The following is a 17,344-nucleotide window of genomic DNA, read 5'->3' as shown; positions in this document are numbered from 1 at the left end:
AACTGGTTGGCAAGCTCTTGAGATAAGCTACCTTGGAGGGGACAGTGGAACGCTTGTGAGTTACGTTTGGGCTCTGCTAAAAAGCATGATGTGATTTGTTTCCAACGTGTTCTTATTTTCACTACAAATACAGGTGAGTGCTGCATGTTAAGCAGCGTGAATTGAATCAGGGTATGTGCTGTTTCCTTGGGAGCAGAGGGTCTGGGGGAGGACTCTAGGCTGGCATGGCCTATTGTTGACCTGTACAGAGCGAAGGAAACCAGGGGGGTGGGAGCACACTGGTGAGGCAGTGTTTGGATTGACAGAGGCTGGTGGAGTCACTGTAGGTCCAGAAGCAGCTAAAGGCCCCACAACCCTGGGTACCCAATGAAGCATCACACTTGTTCTACCCAAATTACAGCCCTGCCCTTTCTCCCACTGCTCATGGTGGCCACCAAGCAGGCAGATTAAGCTCAGTATCGGCAACACAGAGCTTTTCTCTCCTGTCCAGTCTCTCACTCTGACACATAACTTGGGGCATTCTACAGTCAGCCTGGCCCTCTCTATCCATCCTCATATCCTGGACTCATCTGAATCTTGCCATTTGTTCCTGCATCACATCTTTCAAGCGTGGCGTTTTCTTGTCATCCACCCCACCAGAGCTCCTGGGCAGACCCACTTCATCCTCCTTCTTAGGGGCTGACTCTTCTTCTTGGCCTGGATGCATCCTATCCTGCTCCCCACTCCCCCTGGAGTGAGTCACCCCTCTCGCTGCATCCCTGCACTGCCTCCCCTTCTCCACACATCAAACACAAGTGACTTCTTTTTTTCTTTCCTGGCTCAACTCTCCCATCTGCTCCTCTCCTCTATTAGGGATGGGTCAAGAGCTCTGCCCGGGATGGCAGCATTCACTGCTCAACTTTGGAACCAGCTCTGTCCTGCTGTCATCCACGCAGCCCCTTGTGATAGGAGCTCCCTATCAAAAGGAAATCTACAAGGCCACCTCCACAGCCTCCTTAAAACCTCTCCTCTCTCGTGATGCCTACAGAACGTGTGGTAATGGTATGCTGGGAGAAATCCGCTGTCCCTGTCCACTCCATGCACCAGCTGTTGCTCCTTGTACTTAGGCTGTAAGGTGTGCAGAGCAGAGACCATGACAGTTACATGTCTACGCAGCACTTGATGCCAGGGAGCCGTGCTCTGCAACAAGGCTCCCTGAGCACCATCAGAACACAGATCATAATTAGCTGCCTCCATTTCACTCAAGGGCAACAGGGAAGTGGTTCCCTCTTGCGAGTGATGGTTGGGGAGAAGGAGCTGAACTCATGCCAGGCCCCTGGGGGAAGTGGAAATTTCAGTGTGTGCAGCTAGCTTAATTGACAGTAAAGAAGCAGCTGGCAGAGCACCAGCAAAGTTAAAGCAACAGTGATTTGGGGAACTGAAAGGCGGTAATGGAGTGTAACCACCACATCTCTGGAAGACAAGCAGAGCCATCGGCCGTGGGAGTGCCAGCGTTCAGAAGGTTTGCTTTTGGAAAAGGAAAGCATCCACCTCCAAGGGGTTCTCACCCCTGCCTGGCTACGGCAGAGGCTTCCCAGACCTCGCTGACATAGCCTGGCCTGGCAATAGCTACCACTGGGCCATTGATACTCGACATGCTCCCTTACTGCTGGGGCAGACTGCTGTGGAAATCAGTGGCGAAGGCTGATGTTTTAAATGGCAGATGAGTTATCTACCCCCAGTTAAAATCAACGTGAAGGGCTCTGTTCACTGCTCCTCCAAATCCCTAAGCAATCCCCAGATGAGAACCGTTGGCTTTGTAGTGACTGCAGTTGTAGGTTTCACATTGGCAGCTTGCTACGCTAGAAGCTGTGACGAAGTGGAGTTCGAGATTTTATTCCCCTTGTTAGGGTGCATGTGTTCCTATTGTCCGGTAGTACCTTCACGTGGGTGCCACAGTCTCTCTAGGCATGGCATCAATGCATAGTTGGAGATGGGAGTTCAGTGTGGTGACTTCTCACATGTAGGCAATGGCCCTCCCTTCTCTTTGTAATCTGGGCAACCAGGTGACACTTTTCTTCCCCAGGAAATGGGACAAAGGAGAGAGGAGGAGCCTGGCTCATTTAAATTGGACCTGGGCAGTTGAGTAGGGAGTCTCCTCTGGCTGAAGAGAAAGGAAGAAAGTCCAGGGCCCTGGCTTGGAGACCCCCTCTAGGCCTCCTCTCCCTAAGATGGATTGTACTGACTACTTTTGGTTTCTGTGTTGACAAGTCTGTTCTCCGCTGTGTCCCTGTTGCCAAATAAACCTCTGTTCTACCAGCTGAATGAGAGTCACATCTGATTGCAGATGGGGTGCAGGGCTTGGTGATCCCCACACTCCGTGACAGAAGGATGCCTTAGCTTTTGTTCTTTGAAGCGTTTTCCTTCTGGCGCTAGATCCATCATGGCGCCAGGAGGAAAATCACATCCAGAAGCCCAAGGAAGAAGACTGTCCAGAACTGAAGTTTGTCTCTAGGGGTTAATTCAAAGTTGATCTTACTGAAGAACCATCCTTCTCAGGTGGAAGTCATCACACCATCAACAGCTGTGGAGCAACTGGAACCAAAGTTGAGAACCCACGAAACACAGAAAGCATTGTTGCAAAGAGTGTATGTGGCTGCTCTCCATGTGGGTACGCTAGAAGAGTTTGTAGAGAGTTCAATATAACTGTCTTCTCAGCCCCTGTCAAGGGGTTAGAGGACCAGGAGCTCCATTCGATTTAGGTGGAGGGTGAATTTAATTTATACCATTGTAAAATGAGAGTAACTACAGAGAGCCTATTAAATACTTTATGGGGACTGAAATCACCTTGACCAGGACTTAAAAGATCTACTTGGAAGGTAACTGCACTACACTGACCTGGTTGAGCTAGCGTGATGCACTGGTTCATCAAGGTGAAATCCAAATGCCTGCCTAGCATCAACTCGAGCAGCTAACCAATGTTACACCCAGGCTAGAGTGACACAGGGAGTTCTACACACTTTTTGCCCCAGTCAAGACCTACCCTAGGAGGATGGAAAGGATCAAGTAGGTAACAATTACAACTAGGTTGTGCTAGATTAGGTGTGGGCAAGATAGAGACTATGGGCCAGGTCTGATCCACCAAGCCTTTTACTCTGGTATGGGGTCTGCCCCTTTGCACAGAGCTGTGCCACTCAACACAGCTGGCTGCTCCCTGTGGATCTCTGAGCTGTGGAAGGGAGGGGCCAGAAGCCTTGTGCACTGTCCTCACCCTCCACAAAACTTCTCAGCTCCCATTGGCCTGTTTCTGGCCAACTTTTGCTGGGGGCGGGGCAGCAGGCCAAGGCTTGGCCAGAGCCACATGGAGTGGTCTAGGACTGCTGGCAAGCCTGGAAGCCTGCCTGAGAGTGCTGCTGACTGGGAGCTACTTAGGTAAGCGGCTCTCGGACAGAGCGTACCTCTGGCACCCTGCCTTCCTGCACCCCAACTCCCTCCACCCTGCAGCCTACCCCAGGCCAGAATCCTCTCCTGCACCCATACACCCTCCTGGACTCTGCACCCAAATCCCCTGCCCCAAGTCATAACTCCCTCTTCCACTTCCTCTTCTCAGACCCCACTCTCTCTCCTGCACCCCAGTCCTGCATCCCAGGCTCCCTTCTGCACCCAATTCCATCCCAAACCCTGCACTCCCTCCGTAGAAGAACATGGCTCTTGACCCCTTACCCAAAATCTTGGAGTGCCCCCCCAACCCCAGCAAAAAGTATTACCCATTCCTGTGCTTGATCATCTGTCTTTGGGACTTAGGGGAGGTCTACACCTAGGGAGAAAATTGACTTTAGACAGACAGCTCCAGCTATGTGAATAATGCAGCAGGAGTCGAAGTATCTTTAGCCAAATTTCTGCAGGCTTCCCACAGCGGGAGGTGTATGGATGGACTACTGGGGTTGAGAGGAGAGTGACGAGCAGTTGATTTAGTGTGTCTCTACTACATGTGGTAAATCAACCCTGGGAGATAGATCTCTGGAGTGTCAATCTCCAGTTCTGTGTGGACAAGCCCTTATGTGGCTGTAGCACACGAGCACTTTACAATCATTAGTGTATGTATTGTCCAGGCCTTGGTGTGAGAACCTTGGAATGGTTGATAAACCCACACTGCCCCTAAGAGGCCAGGCAGTGGTACAGCCAGGGAGCTGTGGAGAGTAGGTTCTGCAGGAAGTACCTTCTTGAGATCCAAAGTGACAGTATCTTCTGGCCCTCTGATTGGCCAAGTACCATTGCAAAACCACAGGGATTGCCCTCCAAAAGTTGTCTGGACATATAGGCAAACCTTGGTTTGCTGAAATGCCGGACTTTTCCTTGTCCTCTGATCTGACTCCAGCCTGACTTGGACCCTGATTCCTGCCTCTCGATTCTAACCTGGTGCTACTTCTGAATCTCAGTGTGCCCTGTAAGCCATGTGGTTGTTAGGAGACTCTGGAAAGAGTCAAATGCTGCCCTGCTCATTAGCAGAGTGCCCACATCTAGGATTTTGTTTCTCTTGATGGTGCACATTTGCACATGCCTCAGTGCACATAAAAATTATTCTGCACAAGGATGGAAAAGATTCGAGGGAACATTGCATCTGATCTCTGACCCCAGCCCTTCATCTTGTCTCTTGTTTATGGGACCAGGCTTTGTGAGTCCTCTAGCTCCAGATTGGCCACTCCCATCCCTGATAGGCATACCTGAGCCCAGCTGTGACTACTAGGCAAGACTGTTGATGCCCTGTTTCCTTACACTTGCAGTGGTGTGGCAAAGTACCAACATCTTCATATTATGGATCAGGAACTGAATAGAGTGAGTACTATGGTTTAGGGATTTTGACAGCAATAACATAAATATCTTTCCTGTCTTTGTGAACAGGAAAACCTTGTACCTGCTGGTTTCTGGAATTTTTTTAAAGCATTTGGAAAGTCTTTCCTCTAAGTAACCAAATTCAAGGCCATGAAAAATGCATCCTGAACCATGAAATCTGGTTTCCCTCTGTGAAATCTGGTCTTTGGTGCGCAGATTCCAGGAGGGGAGACCAGTTTTTTGCAAACAGGGGGTCCTGATGCAAAAGGAACATGCAGAGGGCGGGTGCATTACATGATTATTTTAGCGGGCTGGGACCATGGTATTGCCAGTATTATTTCTGTGCTGCCTTCAGAGCTGAGTGGCTGGAGACCAGTGACTATTCACTGGGCACCCAGCTCTGAAGCTGGTATGCTGCCAGCAGTACCATACCATGCTAGGCTTACTTTTGCTTTGCTGTTGGCATAGCAGGGCTCCCAGCCAGCAGCTGCTGCTCTCCAGCTGCCCAGCACCATTGCCAGCAGCAGTGCAGAAGTACAGGTACCAGTACAGCAACCCCCCAATAATCTCATAACCCCTCCCCCAACAACTCCTCTTTAAGCCATGACCCCTACAATTACACCACAAAGAAATTTCAGATTTCAATCACTGAAATCACAACATTTACCATTTTTAAAATGTCATGACCGTGACATTGACCAGCATGGACTGTGAATTTAGTAGGGCACTACCCTGAAGAGATTTTAGGGACATGAATAGCTTTGATTTTCAGAGACACGATTCAGGAATCACCATCTTACATTGTCTGCTGCCTGCAAGATGCAGAAGAGATAAAATTGGGACATAAAGATTTAACTGGGTGCAAAGGACAATTTTATTATTTGTTTATTGAAGCAGTTTAAGTGCTCCATTGCCGCACAGGAAAAAAATACAGTCCAGCTTCAGGAAACAGACACCATTTTCAGACTACAACCAAATCCTGTTTACACAGCGCTGTGCAACAGGGCACTGACTAAGTCATATGTGCATTACGCTAAACAGAAATAAATTCTCTCTTCTGGAATAAATGTGTCCCTGCATGCAGTTATTCGGTTATTGTGCTTTAAATTTGTACTGAACCTTAATCCATTAAATGTTTGAGCACAGAAAAGGCCTAAAGCTTGAATGATTATAATTTTACAGTAAAGAGAAAAATCAATGTTTCCATGACTCTCCTGTATGGAATTAAAATGGGTAAGTCTAGTCATCTGAAAGGGCTGGTGGAGCGATGTGCTGGCACAGGGGCTCGTTGCATTGGGTCTTGGCAATAGCCCTGGACACACAGATCACAGATTCTTTGTTATTAAACCCAAAGACTGGGTGGAGAAGAATTGAACTCCAAGGCTAACTGTATGTGCTCAAAATTGTAGATCTGCCCCATCGGTTAACTGCCAGTTTAGGAAGTCTAGCAAGATATTAATGTCTGTACCACTTGACATGAAGAAGCTGGCAGAATCCCTCTTCGCAGATGATCCCCAGGAGTCAGAGTCCTACAACACAGGTACAACATTTATGGCCATCCGTGAACAGACAGGCTATCAAGCATAAGGAGGGGGAAGAGAAGTAAGCAAGACATCATGTTCTGTGGCGAGAGACATTCCTTTGGCTGCCTCAGCCTGGAGCATGCAGACAGGTGCAGGGCTTGTGTGGCTCAGCACCCAGGAAAATCCACAAATCCATAGTAAATAGAACCCCACCTGATCAGACCCACTGATGCCTTTTTCACACCTCTGTGTAGGATCAGAGAGGGACACACACACACAGGCACCCATATGCAACAATTAGACCCAGATATCAGAGCTGCAATCTCCACCAGGGTAGCGGAGCTCATGAGCAAGGACGGGTCCGTCAGGTTCTTTCCCAAAGTCCACCAGGAAATTTTTGTTCACCGTCAGTCCACCTTTCTCAGTGTCCACATCAATCTGCAGCATGACAGAGCCTTCCCTGAGCAAGGGAAAAGAAAGCACACTTTGGGATGGGGAAAGAGGCAGTGTCCTAGTTTAAGAGCCTCCTAGACTTTGCTCTTCTCTTCATGATTTTCAAGTTAAAGAAGAGGTCTTTTAGACTGAGTGCAGACAAGCCCCTGACTTCAATGTTTGCACACCACAGCGGTGTTTGGAACTGGAGGTTATCTGCAATCCAGATGGTAGTGCCCATTGTGATAGCAAAGGCTTCAGCATCATTACAATGCAGGTTCTCTGAACTACATTGAACCACTCAGCAGAAGACTGGGGATCACACTCAGATGTTTCCTCAGGAGTTATATTGCTCCACTGAAAACTCTGACCTAGAGCAGGCAATGAATGAGCAGGGACTAGAACTAGATGTGCAGTTATGGATTAACTGCAAGTGATAGGTGAGCTGTGCCACACCCTCATGTGATCATGGAGAAAAGCATCTGCTTTACAGAATAAAAATAAGGTATCTGAGCAGTTAAGTACTGAACAATTTGAGCATTTAATGTATTGAAGCAACACAGGTTTCTTGTCAGCTACGCTATCTGCAAACTACTGGTATCTAATGAATCACCACCACTGCCCCGAGCCCCTACTGCAAGATTAAAGGAATGATTTTCACATTAAACACTGTTAAAGTGGACAGAGCACACAGAGTGTGATACCTGTTAAGTGTGATTTTTACTGATGTGTGAAACCCTTAGGTGGGTAAGCAGTGTGCAAGGAGCTAATAAAGGCAGACTTCCTGCCCACAACTGTGGGGCTGTGGAGATGGTGCAAACATCACCCACTTCCACTGAGGGGCTTCTGCTGCAGATGCAGCTGCCTATGGCTAGCCATGGGATTCCCCATCTGAGAAAGGTTTCTTACTTGACAAGGTCAGGGTAAAACTGCTTGTCCCACGCGCTGTAGAGGGACGTGGTAACATACAGTCTCTTGCCATCCAAGCTCAGCTGGATCATCTGAGGCCCGCCTTGCACCCTCTTCCCCTGATGTTAAGGGAAAACAAGATGTGGGTTTATAAGCTGCTGGGGGAATCACAAAAAAACTGCAACAGCAGGGAGCACAGCAGCAAGGCAGGTTCTGCTCCTGGCAGAACAACAGACAGCGTTCCTGGATGCCTGGGGCAGGGAGCCCTTGTATTTTGGCATGGAGCAGTTCTAACAGAGGCTGATTGCTTGCCTGAAATCATTGGTTGGTCATGGTAGAACCCATTTTTCAACTGGACCTTTTCCTTTAAACCCAAGCCTCTGGTTCCTGGGATGTGTGCCAGCTGCATACACAGACTGGGCTATGCCAGAAAGGGCCTCATTCCCAGGCAAGCTGATGGAGGGGTGGGGACAAGGGGGCAGTTGTCCTGGGGCCTGGCAATTTAAGGAGGCCCCGGGCTCCAGTTGCCACCACTGCCACAGTAGCAGTGGTGGTGGCCAGAGTACCAGGCCCTTGGAATCACAGTTGGAGAACCACATCACGTACTCCAGGCAGGAGTAAGGGCTGAGGGGAGGGACACCACACTCCAGGCAGCAAGGAGGTCCTGCTGCCCTCAGCCCCACCCTTTCCAGGAACACAGAGCTGCTCCTCCCCACACCCAAACATGTTGCCCAGGGGCCCAGGCAGGCTCTCAGCTCCACTGCTTGTTCCATAGCATCGTCAGAGGCTAAAATCCTATTGCACACAACTGGGTGTTGCTTCGGTAAGGAGTGCAGAATCTGGCACTCATGTAGGAAGTGTGAGCTGGCACACGCCAAGAGACAGCTGCTGGTAGAGATGAGAAATTTATGAAGCAGTGGGGAAACAGGCAGCATGGCTCACCTGGATCACAAAAGGCTCTGGCTGACACTCCAGTTCTTGGTCTTCCACCACCACTATTGGCCCGTCTCTTGGAATTTTGCCTCCCACAAACACCTGTAAGCCAAGGGACGTGGCACTGTGATGGAGTGGAGGGTGGGTGGGTGTGTGACAGGCAGAGCAGCGCACAGAGGCTAAGGAGGACCCCCTGGACTGTAACCAAAGCTGGCAGGTAACACCTCTGACCTCAACAAAGCGCAGGGAGGAGCTGAGCTGGGATTTGAATGGGAGGCAGCAGTTAGAAGCTGGGGAGAGAGTGGGAAGGCAGCTAGCCTGTACTGAGGGGAAGCTAGCTCCTCTCTCCAAGATGGATTGGAATGACTGTCTCTGCCTCCTGTACTGACACCTCTACTGACCTGCACCTCTGTCAACTAATAAACTTCCCATTCTACCTGATGAGCAAGAGTCACTCCTGCCTGCGGATGGGATGCAGTGCTTGGGGACCCCTGAACCCCTTTACAGGCACACAGATATCAGGGTCTGCGTGTATGAAAGAAACATGGCCCACAACGGTACTGAATTAACCATCTAACCCTTATGCAAAATAAAAACTATCCTTTTCCCTCTGAAAGAGATGGGGTTTTCCAGGTTGCCTTTATGACTCTGGTTTACCTGCCCCACCAGTCTGGGCTTCTGAGTGTTGGAGATGTCATATTGGCGAATGTCTCCATGGAGCCAGTTGCTGAAATACAGGAACCTATCATCCAGTGAGATCAGTATATCAGTAATGAGACCTTGGAGAAAGTGGACAAAGGTGGAGTCAGAAGACACACAGAGAGAAGCAGAAAGATAACAAGGCTCACACGGCCACATATATGCCTTTCTTAGGTCCCCAGTAATAGAACATCAGCACAGACCCAGAGCAGACAAACCTAGCTCAGATATGAAAGCCAGGCCCCAAGCAAAGGGATGTCTCAGCCATATTCTTGTATTTCCTCTGTCTCCTCTCCAGGTCTCTCTTCAACCCTCATTAATTATCAGGGTTCCATTCAGGTTCAACCCACTCCCAAGAGAACACAACTATTGTGAGTTCCCCCAGAGATGTTCACATTTTTTCCAGAGATCACTGTCTGTCAAACTCCAAGCAGCCACCTTGGAGGTGAGGTCAAACCCAATCTCCTGCATGGTAGTTCACAAGCTCAGCTGAGCAGAAGCCACCACTCCTCTAACTACAGCGTTCTCAAGTAGTAACTGGTGACAGAATATTAGCATGCTGTACATGGGCCTTACCCAGAGGTACAATGCTGGAGAATCCAAATTGAACCCTGCTCCAGGATCATTGTGTTTAAGTTGCTCTTGGAAGGAACAGGACATCCCATGCTACTATGACTCAAACTTTCAGGCTAAGACAAAAATGATGCAGCTAGTTTCTGTCAGAGGCTGGCTTGGCCACCTGTGGGAGTCAAACCCAGCCTCATTTGTGACTGACTGGCTACCTTTCCATCTGATCCTGGTTAGATAGAGACTTTGTGGATGTGTAATTATTGGGCCTAGCTGGGAAGGGGCCTGAGATGGCTACAAAGGATGAGAGCTCTGCTAGCAAGAAAAGCTGCAGGTGGGTTCTTAGCTTCTCTGGGACGTGATGGAGAGAGAGGCCACTTCCAGGCAAATGGCCTGGAGTAGGGTTGAGGAAGGAGAAGGGGGAGATGGTGCCTGGTAGTAGGCCCATAAACAGGAGGGACAGAGAATAAAAGTGGGAAAGGCCCTGGGAGCTGTAACCCAGGACAGGCTGAGGAATGGTTTTGTTCTCAGATTTTGCTTGCATTTTGTGTAAAGGGGAATAAAATTGTTCTCAGAAAAAAACTAAAGCTGCGTCTACATGTGCACGCTACTTCGAAGTAGCGGCACCAACTTCAAAATAGCGCCCGTCGCGTCTACACGCGTCAGACGCTATTTCGAAGTTAACTTCAACGTTAGGCGGCGAGACGTCGAAGTCGCTAACCTCATGAGGAGATAGGAATAGCGCCCTACTTCGACGTTCAACGTCGAAGTAGGGACCGTGTAGACGATCCGCGTCCCGCAACGTCGAAATTGCTGGGTCCTCCATGGCGGAGATGCTCTCTCTCCAGCCCCTGCGGGGCTCTATGGTCACCGTGGGCAGCAGCCCTTAGCCCAGGGCTTCTGGCTGCTTCTGCGGCAGCTGGGGATCTATGCTGCAGGCACAGGGTCTGCAACCAGTTGTCAGCTCTGTGTATCTTGTGTTGTTTAGTGCAACTGTGTCTGGGAGGGGCCCTTTAAGGGAGCGGCTGGCTGTTGAGTCCGCCCTGTGACCCTGTCTGCAGCTGTGCCTGGCATCCCTATTTCGATGTGTGCTACTTTGACGTGTAGACGTTCCCTCGCTGCACCTATTTCGATGTTGGGCTGAGCAACGTCGAAGTTGAACATCGACGTTGCCGGCCCTGGAGGACGTGTAGACGTTATTCATCGAAATAGACTATTTCGATGTCGCAACATCGAAATAAGCTATTTCGATGTTGGCTGCACGTGTAGACGTAGCCTAAATGTAGTAGTGAGTCCTTCATGGCCAGGGGAGACACGTTGGGAGCAAACAGCTCCCAGTGATACTTTACAGCCACCATTTCCACCACTGGGGACTGGGGAGAAAATGGCAGGAAGTGATGTTATGGTCATTAGACTGCAGATGGGAAGGAACCAGAGGCCTGGACTGAATAGAAAGGATCCAACTGGGAAATGGGCTCTCCCTAACCAATCCTTTAGATGTGGAAGGGGTGTCCCAAACACAGGGACCAGTTGGAATTTGACACCCCATAAATCTGCTACAGGACAACCTGAGGGAGAATGTAACAACTATTAGTGATGGTAAGAGGTCCAAAGGACACAGCAGAAGAATATTCCATTGGACAAGACTTTGGTTCCCTCCTTAGTGTTTCAGTTAAGGGAAACCATACTCCTACTCTGAATACACATTGGCAGTTATTAGTACAAATGGGTAGGCAATTGGAGGTTGTTTAACTGATAAGCTCTTCTACTAATTTCCTGAAAAAAGCATTTGCTATTCATTGATGAGATGCTCGAGCTAGTTGCAGAACATGAGGGTTCTGGAGGAACATCCCAAAATGCACTTACACTAACCTGGCATGTCAGGAAACAGCCAACCCTCCACCTTCTTGCTGGGCACTTGGACCACCTTCTCTGCTTCCCATTTTCCATTCTGTATGAGAGTAAACATAATATTCCCTTATGGTAAGTCAACAAGAACCCATTTACGCAGGGCAGATGTGGAATAAGCATGTGATAGTGTGTACCTAGCATATACAAAGGTACTGCAAATACATGTTCATAATTGAGGGGAATAGTAAATAAGCTACAAGTTGGAACCGCAGAGTTAATGATTACACTACCTGTCAGTACTAAAAATAGAAGCATTGTTCATGGGACCTCAACAATAGCTCAGGTTTTGGAGCACAGACAAGGAGCTGTGTCTGCACTACCGATGCTACAGTGGCACTGCTATGGCATTGTAGACGCTGGCGACAGCCACAGAAGGTGATCTGAGTTAATCAGTTCACCCCCTGAGAAGTAGTAGTTAGGTCGGTGGCAGAATTTATTGATCTAGCAGTGTCTACACCAGGGCTTTGGTCAACTTACCTAAGTCTCTGAGGCGTCAGTGTTTCACACCCTGTGTGATGCAGCTAAATCAATGCAGACCTGCTGACTGGAGTGGCGGAAGGAAGCAAAGGGGCACCTGCCCTGGAGCCCAGCAATTTAAAAGGCCTCAGGGCTCCTGGCTGCCACTGCCACTACCAAGGCAACAGCGGTGGGCAGACCCCAGGAGCTTTAAATCCCTGCTGGAGCCCTGAGTGGTGTGTGCTGGATGACACTGACAGGCTGGCAGAGGGAAGCTATGTCCCAGGCCCTCCATTTCTGTCAGAGTCCCTGCACATTCTGGGTGCCTGCAGCCACCACACCACACTTTGCCCAGAGTCTGGTGATGTCTGTTAGCTGCCCTGGATCAACCTTGCTTTTAGGTATAGGCCAAGGAGAGGGGGGTTCAGAGGCTTGGTACAGTCTATAGAACTGTATGTATAACTGTAGACTGTGGAACTGTACTAGAACTATCTACAGGCTGTATCTTCCCAACACAACCATCCTGCAGAAGCCTTTAGCACAGACCACAAAGAACATGTGAGGGCCAGACAGTAGCAACTGGGCCACTTAGTTCACTATAAAGAGTCTAGATAATTATAACCCAATTTAATGCCACTTAAGCAGTTCTCTAGACCGCCTTAAGATTCAAAATGAATGTCCTTTACAGGAACTCCACCTTGTATTTAGCTGTGGCACAGTACTTTCCCCAGACCTGGAGAAGAGCTTGTAAGTAAGCATGAAAGCTTGTCTCTTCCAACAGAGGTTGTTTCAGTACTAGATATTACCTCACTCAACTTCTCCTCTGAAATCTTCTCCAGTGAGAACAAGAACCATATTGTAAGAACACGGCGTTTGGTGTGACCTCTCAAGCCACCCAGTTCTCAAGAGCTAAACAGTTCACTTAAAAGTAGTTAGAGATTGGGAGCATAATTGGGGATATTATCCTTTCCTGGGTTACCAACAGTGTTCCCTGTCAGCTGAGCACTTGGGCGGTCACCCAGGAGAGATTCAGGTGCTGTCCAGCTGATTGGCAGAGCGCTCACAGCCAACAGTCAGTTTCTACTGGCGGTGCACATAACAAAATGTATTCTGCCCAGGAATGTTAAAAAGAAGAGGGAACTTTGCACTGGATTTATTAACTATCTCAGTGCTTGGCTGTCTTGTAAAGGCATTGTCCAGGCTCAGTGGACATTGAGAATTCCTGCAGTTTGTGAGAGTTCCCAATCTAATAATTGGCACTGATCTGTTGATTTCCTCTGGGAACAAGCAGAATTTTCTTGGGCCTTCTGGCCCACAGATTTGGCTCCTCTTCATGGCCTGTCTGGGAGATGTGCTGCTTCATAGAGCCACACAGCTTTGGTCACTTTGGGTGCAATACAAAAACAGATGCTGCCCAAATCTATCCTAACTAATTTTCACTGTCTAAGGCTATGGCAACACTGCAGCCCTATTTTGAAATAAGATATTTAAAAACAGCTATTTCACAATAACTAATAACAACCACGCACTTGGGCTCCATCTACACTACAGAGATCTTTCAAAAGAAGCTCTTCTGGAAGAACTTCTTTTGAAAGAGTGCGTCCACACACAAAAAAGCACATCAAAAGAGTGATCTGCTCTTTCAAAAGAGAGTGTCCACACAGCCCCCATTTTTTCAAAAGAATGGGCCAGGGATCAAAAAATCAGGCCTCATGAGAACTGCTCTTTCGAAAGAAGGGCCCTGTGGAGTGTCTATGCACATTTTCTTTCAAAAGAAGCTTTCAAAAAAGAGCACTCTTCCTGGAACAGGAAAGGAGGAGTGATTTGAAGAAAAGTACCACATTCTTTTGATTTACTTTCGAAAGAACGCTTTTTGTGTGTAGCCGCTCCATGGGATCTTTCAAAAGAGCCCCTTTTTTGAAAAATCTTTCAAAAGAAATTGCTAGTGTAGACACAGCTAAAATGTCTTTCGAACTAGTACCCAGCTATTTTGAAATAGCATTTCTGGACACATTGCACTATTTCGAAATAGTGGCATTGGAGCCCATTATGGCTTACTTAGGAACAGCGCTATTCCGTGTCTTAATAGCATCTATTTTGAAATAGGCATTATTCACCTGCATTGAGGTTTACCAATTTTGAAATAATGCACTCGCTATTTTGATTTTATTTCAAAACAGCATGTGCATAATCTAGATGCTAACAAACTTTATTTTGAAATAACTCTGTAGTGTAGCTGTAGCCTAAGTAGCCTTGTGGTTTTCTGAGACATGCTGCTGTTTAAACTTTGCCTTCTGTCTCATGCTCCTAGAGTGCTTACCCCTGTCTTGTAAAAGCGATGGATTGCACTGCTCAGAGCACAGCCAACATAACCCTCTGCTGCATCGGGGTTGTGGAGGAATCTGATTTCCAGAGGGATGGAGTCTTCCCCCAGGTCAATTGATTGGGTGAGGACATGAGTCGTCCAGTCCCACACGTTAATATGACGACCATAGCGCCCTGAGACACCAAGTCAAACAAAATAAAGTCAGGAGAGTTGATTTTAGCCTTGGAGAAAAGCCAATTCCAAGAGTGTAGACAGACAGTTAAGCAATTAAATACCTCTGGCAAGGAGAGTTATTGCAGCTCTGGCCTATATTAAAAGAATATATTAGAAGCAAGAGGAAGACTGAGAACAAGATAGGCCCATTACTCAATGAGGGGACTCAATAACAGAAAATGTGGAAATAACGTTTTTTATTTCAATTTTCACCAAAAAGTTTAGTAGTGATTGGATGTCTTACATACCATGCTGAATGCTAATGAAAATGAGATAAAACCAGAGACTCTAATAGGGAAAGAACAAGTTAAAAATTACTTAGGTGAATTACATATCTTCAAGTCATCACGGCCTGGTGAAATACATCATAGAATACTCAAGGAGCTGAGAGAAGAGATAAATGAGTTGTTAGCAATTATCTTTAAAATGTCATGGGAGATGGGAGAGATCCAGAGGACTGGAAAAGGGCAAATGTAGTCTTAATTTATAAAAAGGGGAATAAACACAACCTGGAGAGTTACAACCCAATCAGCTTGACTTCAGTACTGGAAAGATAGCGGAGCAAATAACTAAGCAATCAATTTGCAAACATTTAAATGATAATAAGGCGATAAGTAACAGTCAACACTGATTTGTCAACAAATCATGACAAAGCACCCTAGCAGTTTTCTTTGATAGGGTAACAAACCTGGTGTATGAGGAGAGGAAGTGGTAGATATGGTGTATCTTGACTTTGGGAAAGCTTTTGATGTGGTATTGCATGACTGTCTCCTAAACAAAGTAGGGAATACAACCTAGATGGAGCGGTAGTAAAGTGAGTGCATAACTGTTTGGAAAACCATTCCCAGTAAATAATTTTCAGTTAAAATTGGAGGGCATATCAAGTGGGGTCCCACAAGAATCAGGTCTGAGAGTGGTTCTGTTCCATATCTTCCTCAATTATTTAGATCAGGGGTCAGCAACCCCCAGTCTTTTCAAAAGCAGTATGAGTGGTCCCCAAGAATGGCACACAAGCCAATTTTCATCAGCACATGACGTGGGAGCTCAGCCTGCACCTCCTTCCCCAGGCAGCAAGGGGCTTGCTGCCTGGGGATTAACAGAAGACCAGCTAATGCTACCAACCACCACCTAAGGGTAAAGCTCTGCATCTTAATTCATTTATTAATGAAGCTGTTGTAATAGGACTGTTAGTGACTTTAAAAAGTATCACTGGCACTTGGACCATACATAAAGGCCAAAAGGTCAAACTTCAGCACTCCGCCTTGGAAAGGTTGCTGACCCCAGTTTAGACGTTGGCACACAGAATATACTAAGATGCGAGGAGTTTACAAGCAGTACTGTAAATTGTTTGTTTGTGCAGCCACTCATGGGAGATTAAAATGCCACCTAGCTGATTAGCAGAGTGCCTAGTTAGGTTTTCTGTTTCTACCGATGCTGCACATCTGCAAATGCCTCAAGCACATAAAAATGTATTCCACATATGCATGGAAAAAATCTGCACTTTGATGGAAAAGATTAGAGGGAACACTGGTTGCAGGTATGTTGGAGGATCAGATTAAAATTTAAAATGATCTGAACAAACTGGAGAAATGGTCTGAAGTAAATATGAAATTCAAGAAGGACAAATGCAAAGTATTTCACTGAGGAGGGAAACAATCACTTTCACACATACGAAATAGGCAATGACTGCCTAGGAAAGATAATGCAGAAAGGGATCTGGGTGTTATAGTGGATCACAACATAAATATTGTGTGAGTGAACAGTATAACACTGTTGCAAAAAAGCAAACATCATTCTCAGCTGCATTAGCAGGACGCTTGTAAGCAAAACACAAGGAGTAATCATCTGCTCTACTCTGTGCTGATTAAGTCTCAGCTAAAGTATTGTGTCCAGTTCTGGGTGCCACATTTCAGGAAAGATGTGAATAAATTGGATAACATTCAGAGAAATGCAACAAAAATGATTAAAGATCCAGAAAACTTCATCTGTGAGGAAAGATTTTTAAAAAGGGGTTTGTTTACTCTGGAAAAGAAAAGACTAGGGGAACATGATAACATTACATGAAACATTGTTACAAGAAGTAATAGTCCTAAGCGGTTCTATTTAAGGAGGGTCCTTGCTAATTCTGCCTGCTAGAACATCTCAAGGTGCACAGGAGACTTGAGTGATGGGCTGGTTGAGCAATGGTTATCCAGATGCATTAGCCTGTAGCATCGTTATGCTGAGGGAAGGCTGGGGTGTGATCTGGTGCCCAGGTACTGGTATAAATTGCCTAGGGAGGTTATAATACCTATGTAGTCATAGATTTTTAAGTGCAGGTTAGACAAACACTTCTCAGGTATCTAGTTAATAATACTTAGGTCTAGCTAGAGCACAGGGTACTGCACTAAAGACCTTTTGAGCTCCTTTCAGTCTCACAATTATATTAAGAGTTACAAGTATTTAGTAGCAGAGCACATGGGACTTTACTCTTAACTATATACGTATGCCAAAAATCTTCATCCATTTCAAAATTGTCATGGGTGAGAGGTCAGGCATCAGATTGTGGGATTCTTGTCACACC

At 47.1% G+C, this 17,344-nt stretch overlaps 1 protein-coding gene across 2 annotated transcripts in view; it reads right to left on the bottom strand.

Annotated features, from left to right (window-relative positions):
- Positions 1 to 5,668: 5,668 nt before the first annotated feature.
- The window catches only part of SELENBP1 (selenium binding protein 1), a 32,253-nt gene continuing 20,577 nt past the window's right edge, over positions 5,669 to 17,344 (bottom strand). For both annotated transcript variants that reach the window (XM_074980771.1, XM_074980770.1), the window contains 6 exons: positions 14,563 to 14,741; positions 11,748 to 11,826; positions 9,267 to 9,388; positions 8,619 to 8,711; positions 7,677 to 7,795; positions 5,669 to 6,795 (listed from right to left, as the gene is read on the bottom strand). In XM_074980771.1, the coding sequence (XP_074836872.1) occupies positions 6,633 to 6,795; positions 7,677 to 7,795; positions 8,619 to 8,711; positions 9,267 to 9,388; positions 11,748 to 11,826; positions 14,563 to 14,741 (755 nt within the window). In that variant the 3' untranslated portion in view covers positions 5,669 to 6,632. The remainder of the gene's footprint in view (positions 6,796 to 7,676; positions 7,796 to 8,618; positions 8,712 to 9,266; positions 9,389 to 11,747; positions 11,827 to 14,562; positions 14,742 to 17,344) is intronic.

Source organism: Carettochelys insculpta, chromosome 30 (genome assembly GCF_033958435.1).
Source record: "Carettochelys insculpta isolate YL-2023 chromosome 30, ASM3395843v1, whole genome shotgun sequence".
Taxonomy (NCBI): Eukaryota; Metazoa; Chordata; order Testudines; family Carettochelyidae; genus Carettochelys; species Carettochelys insculpta.
Note: the sequence above shows the minus strand (reverse complement) of the source record. Positions and strands in the feature narration are given on the sequence as shown.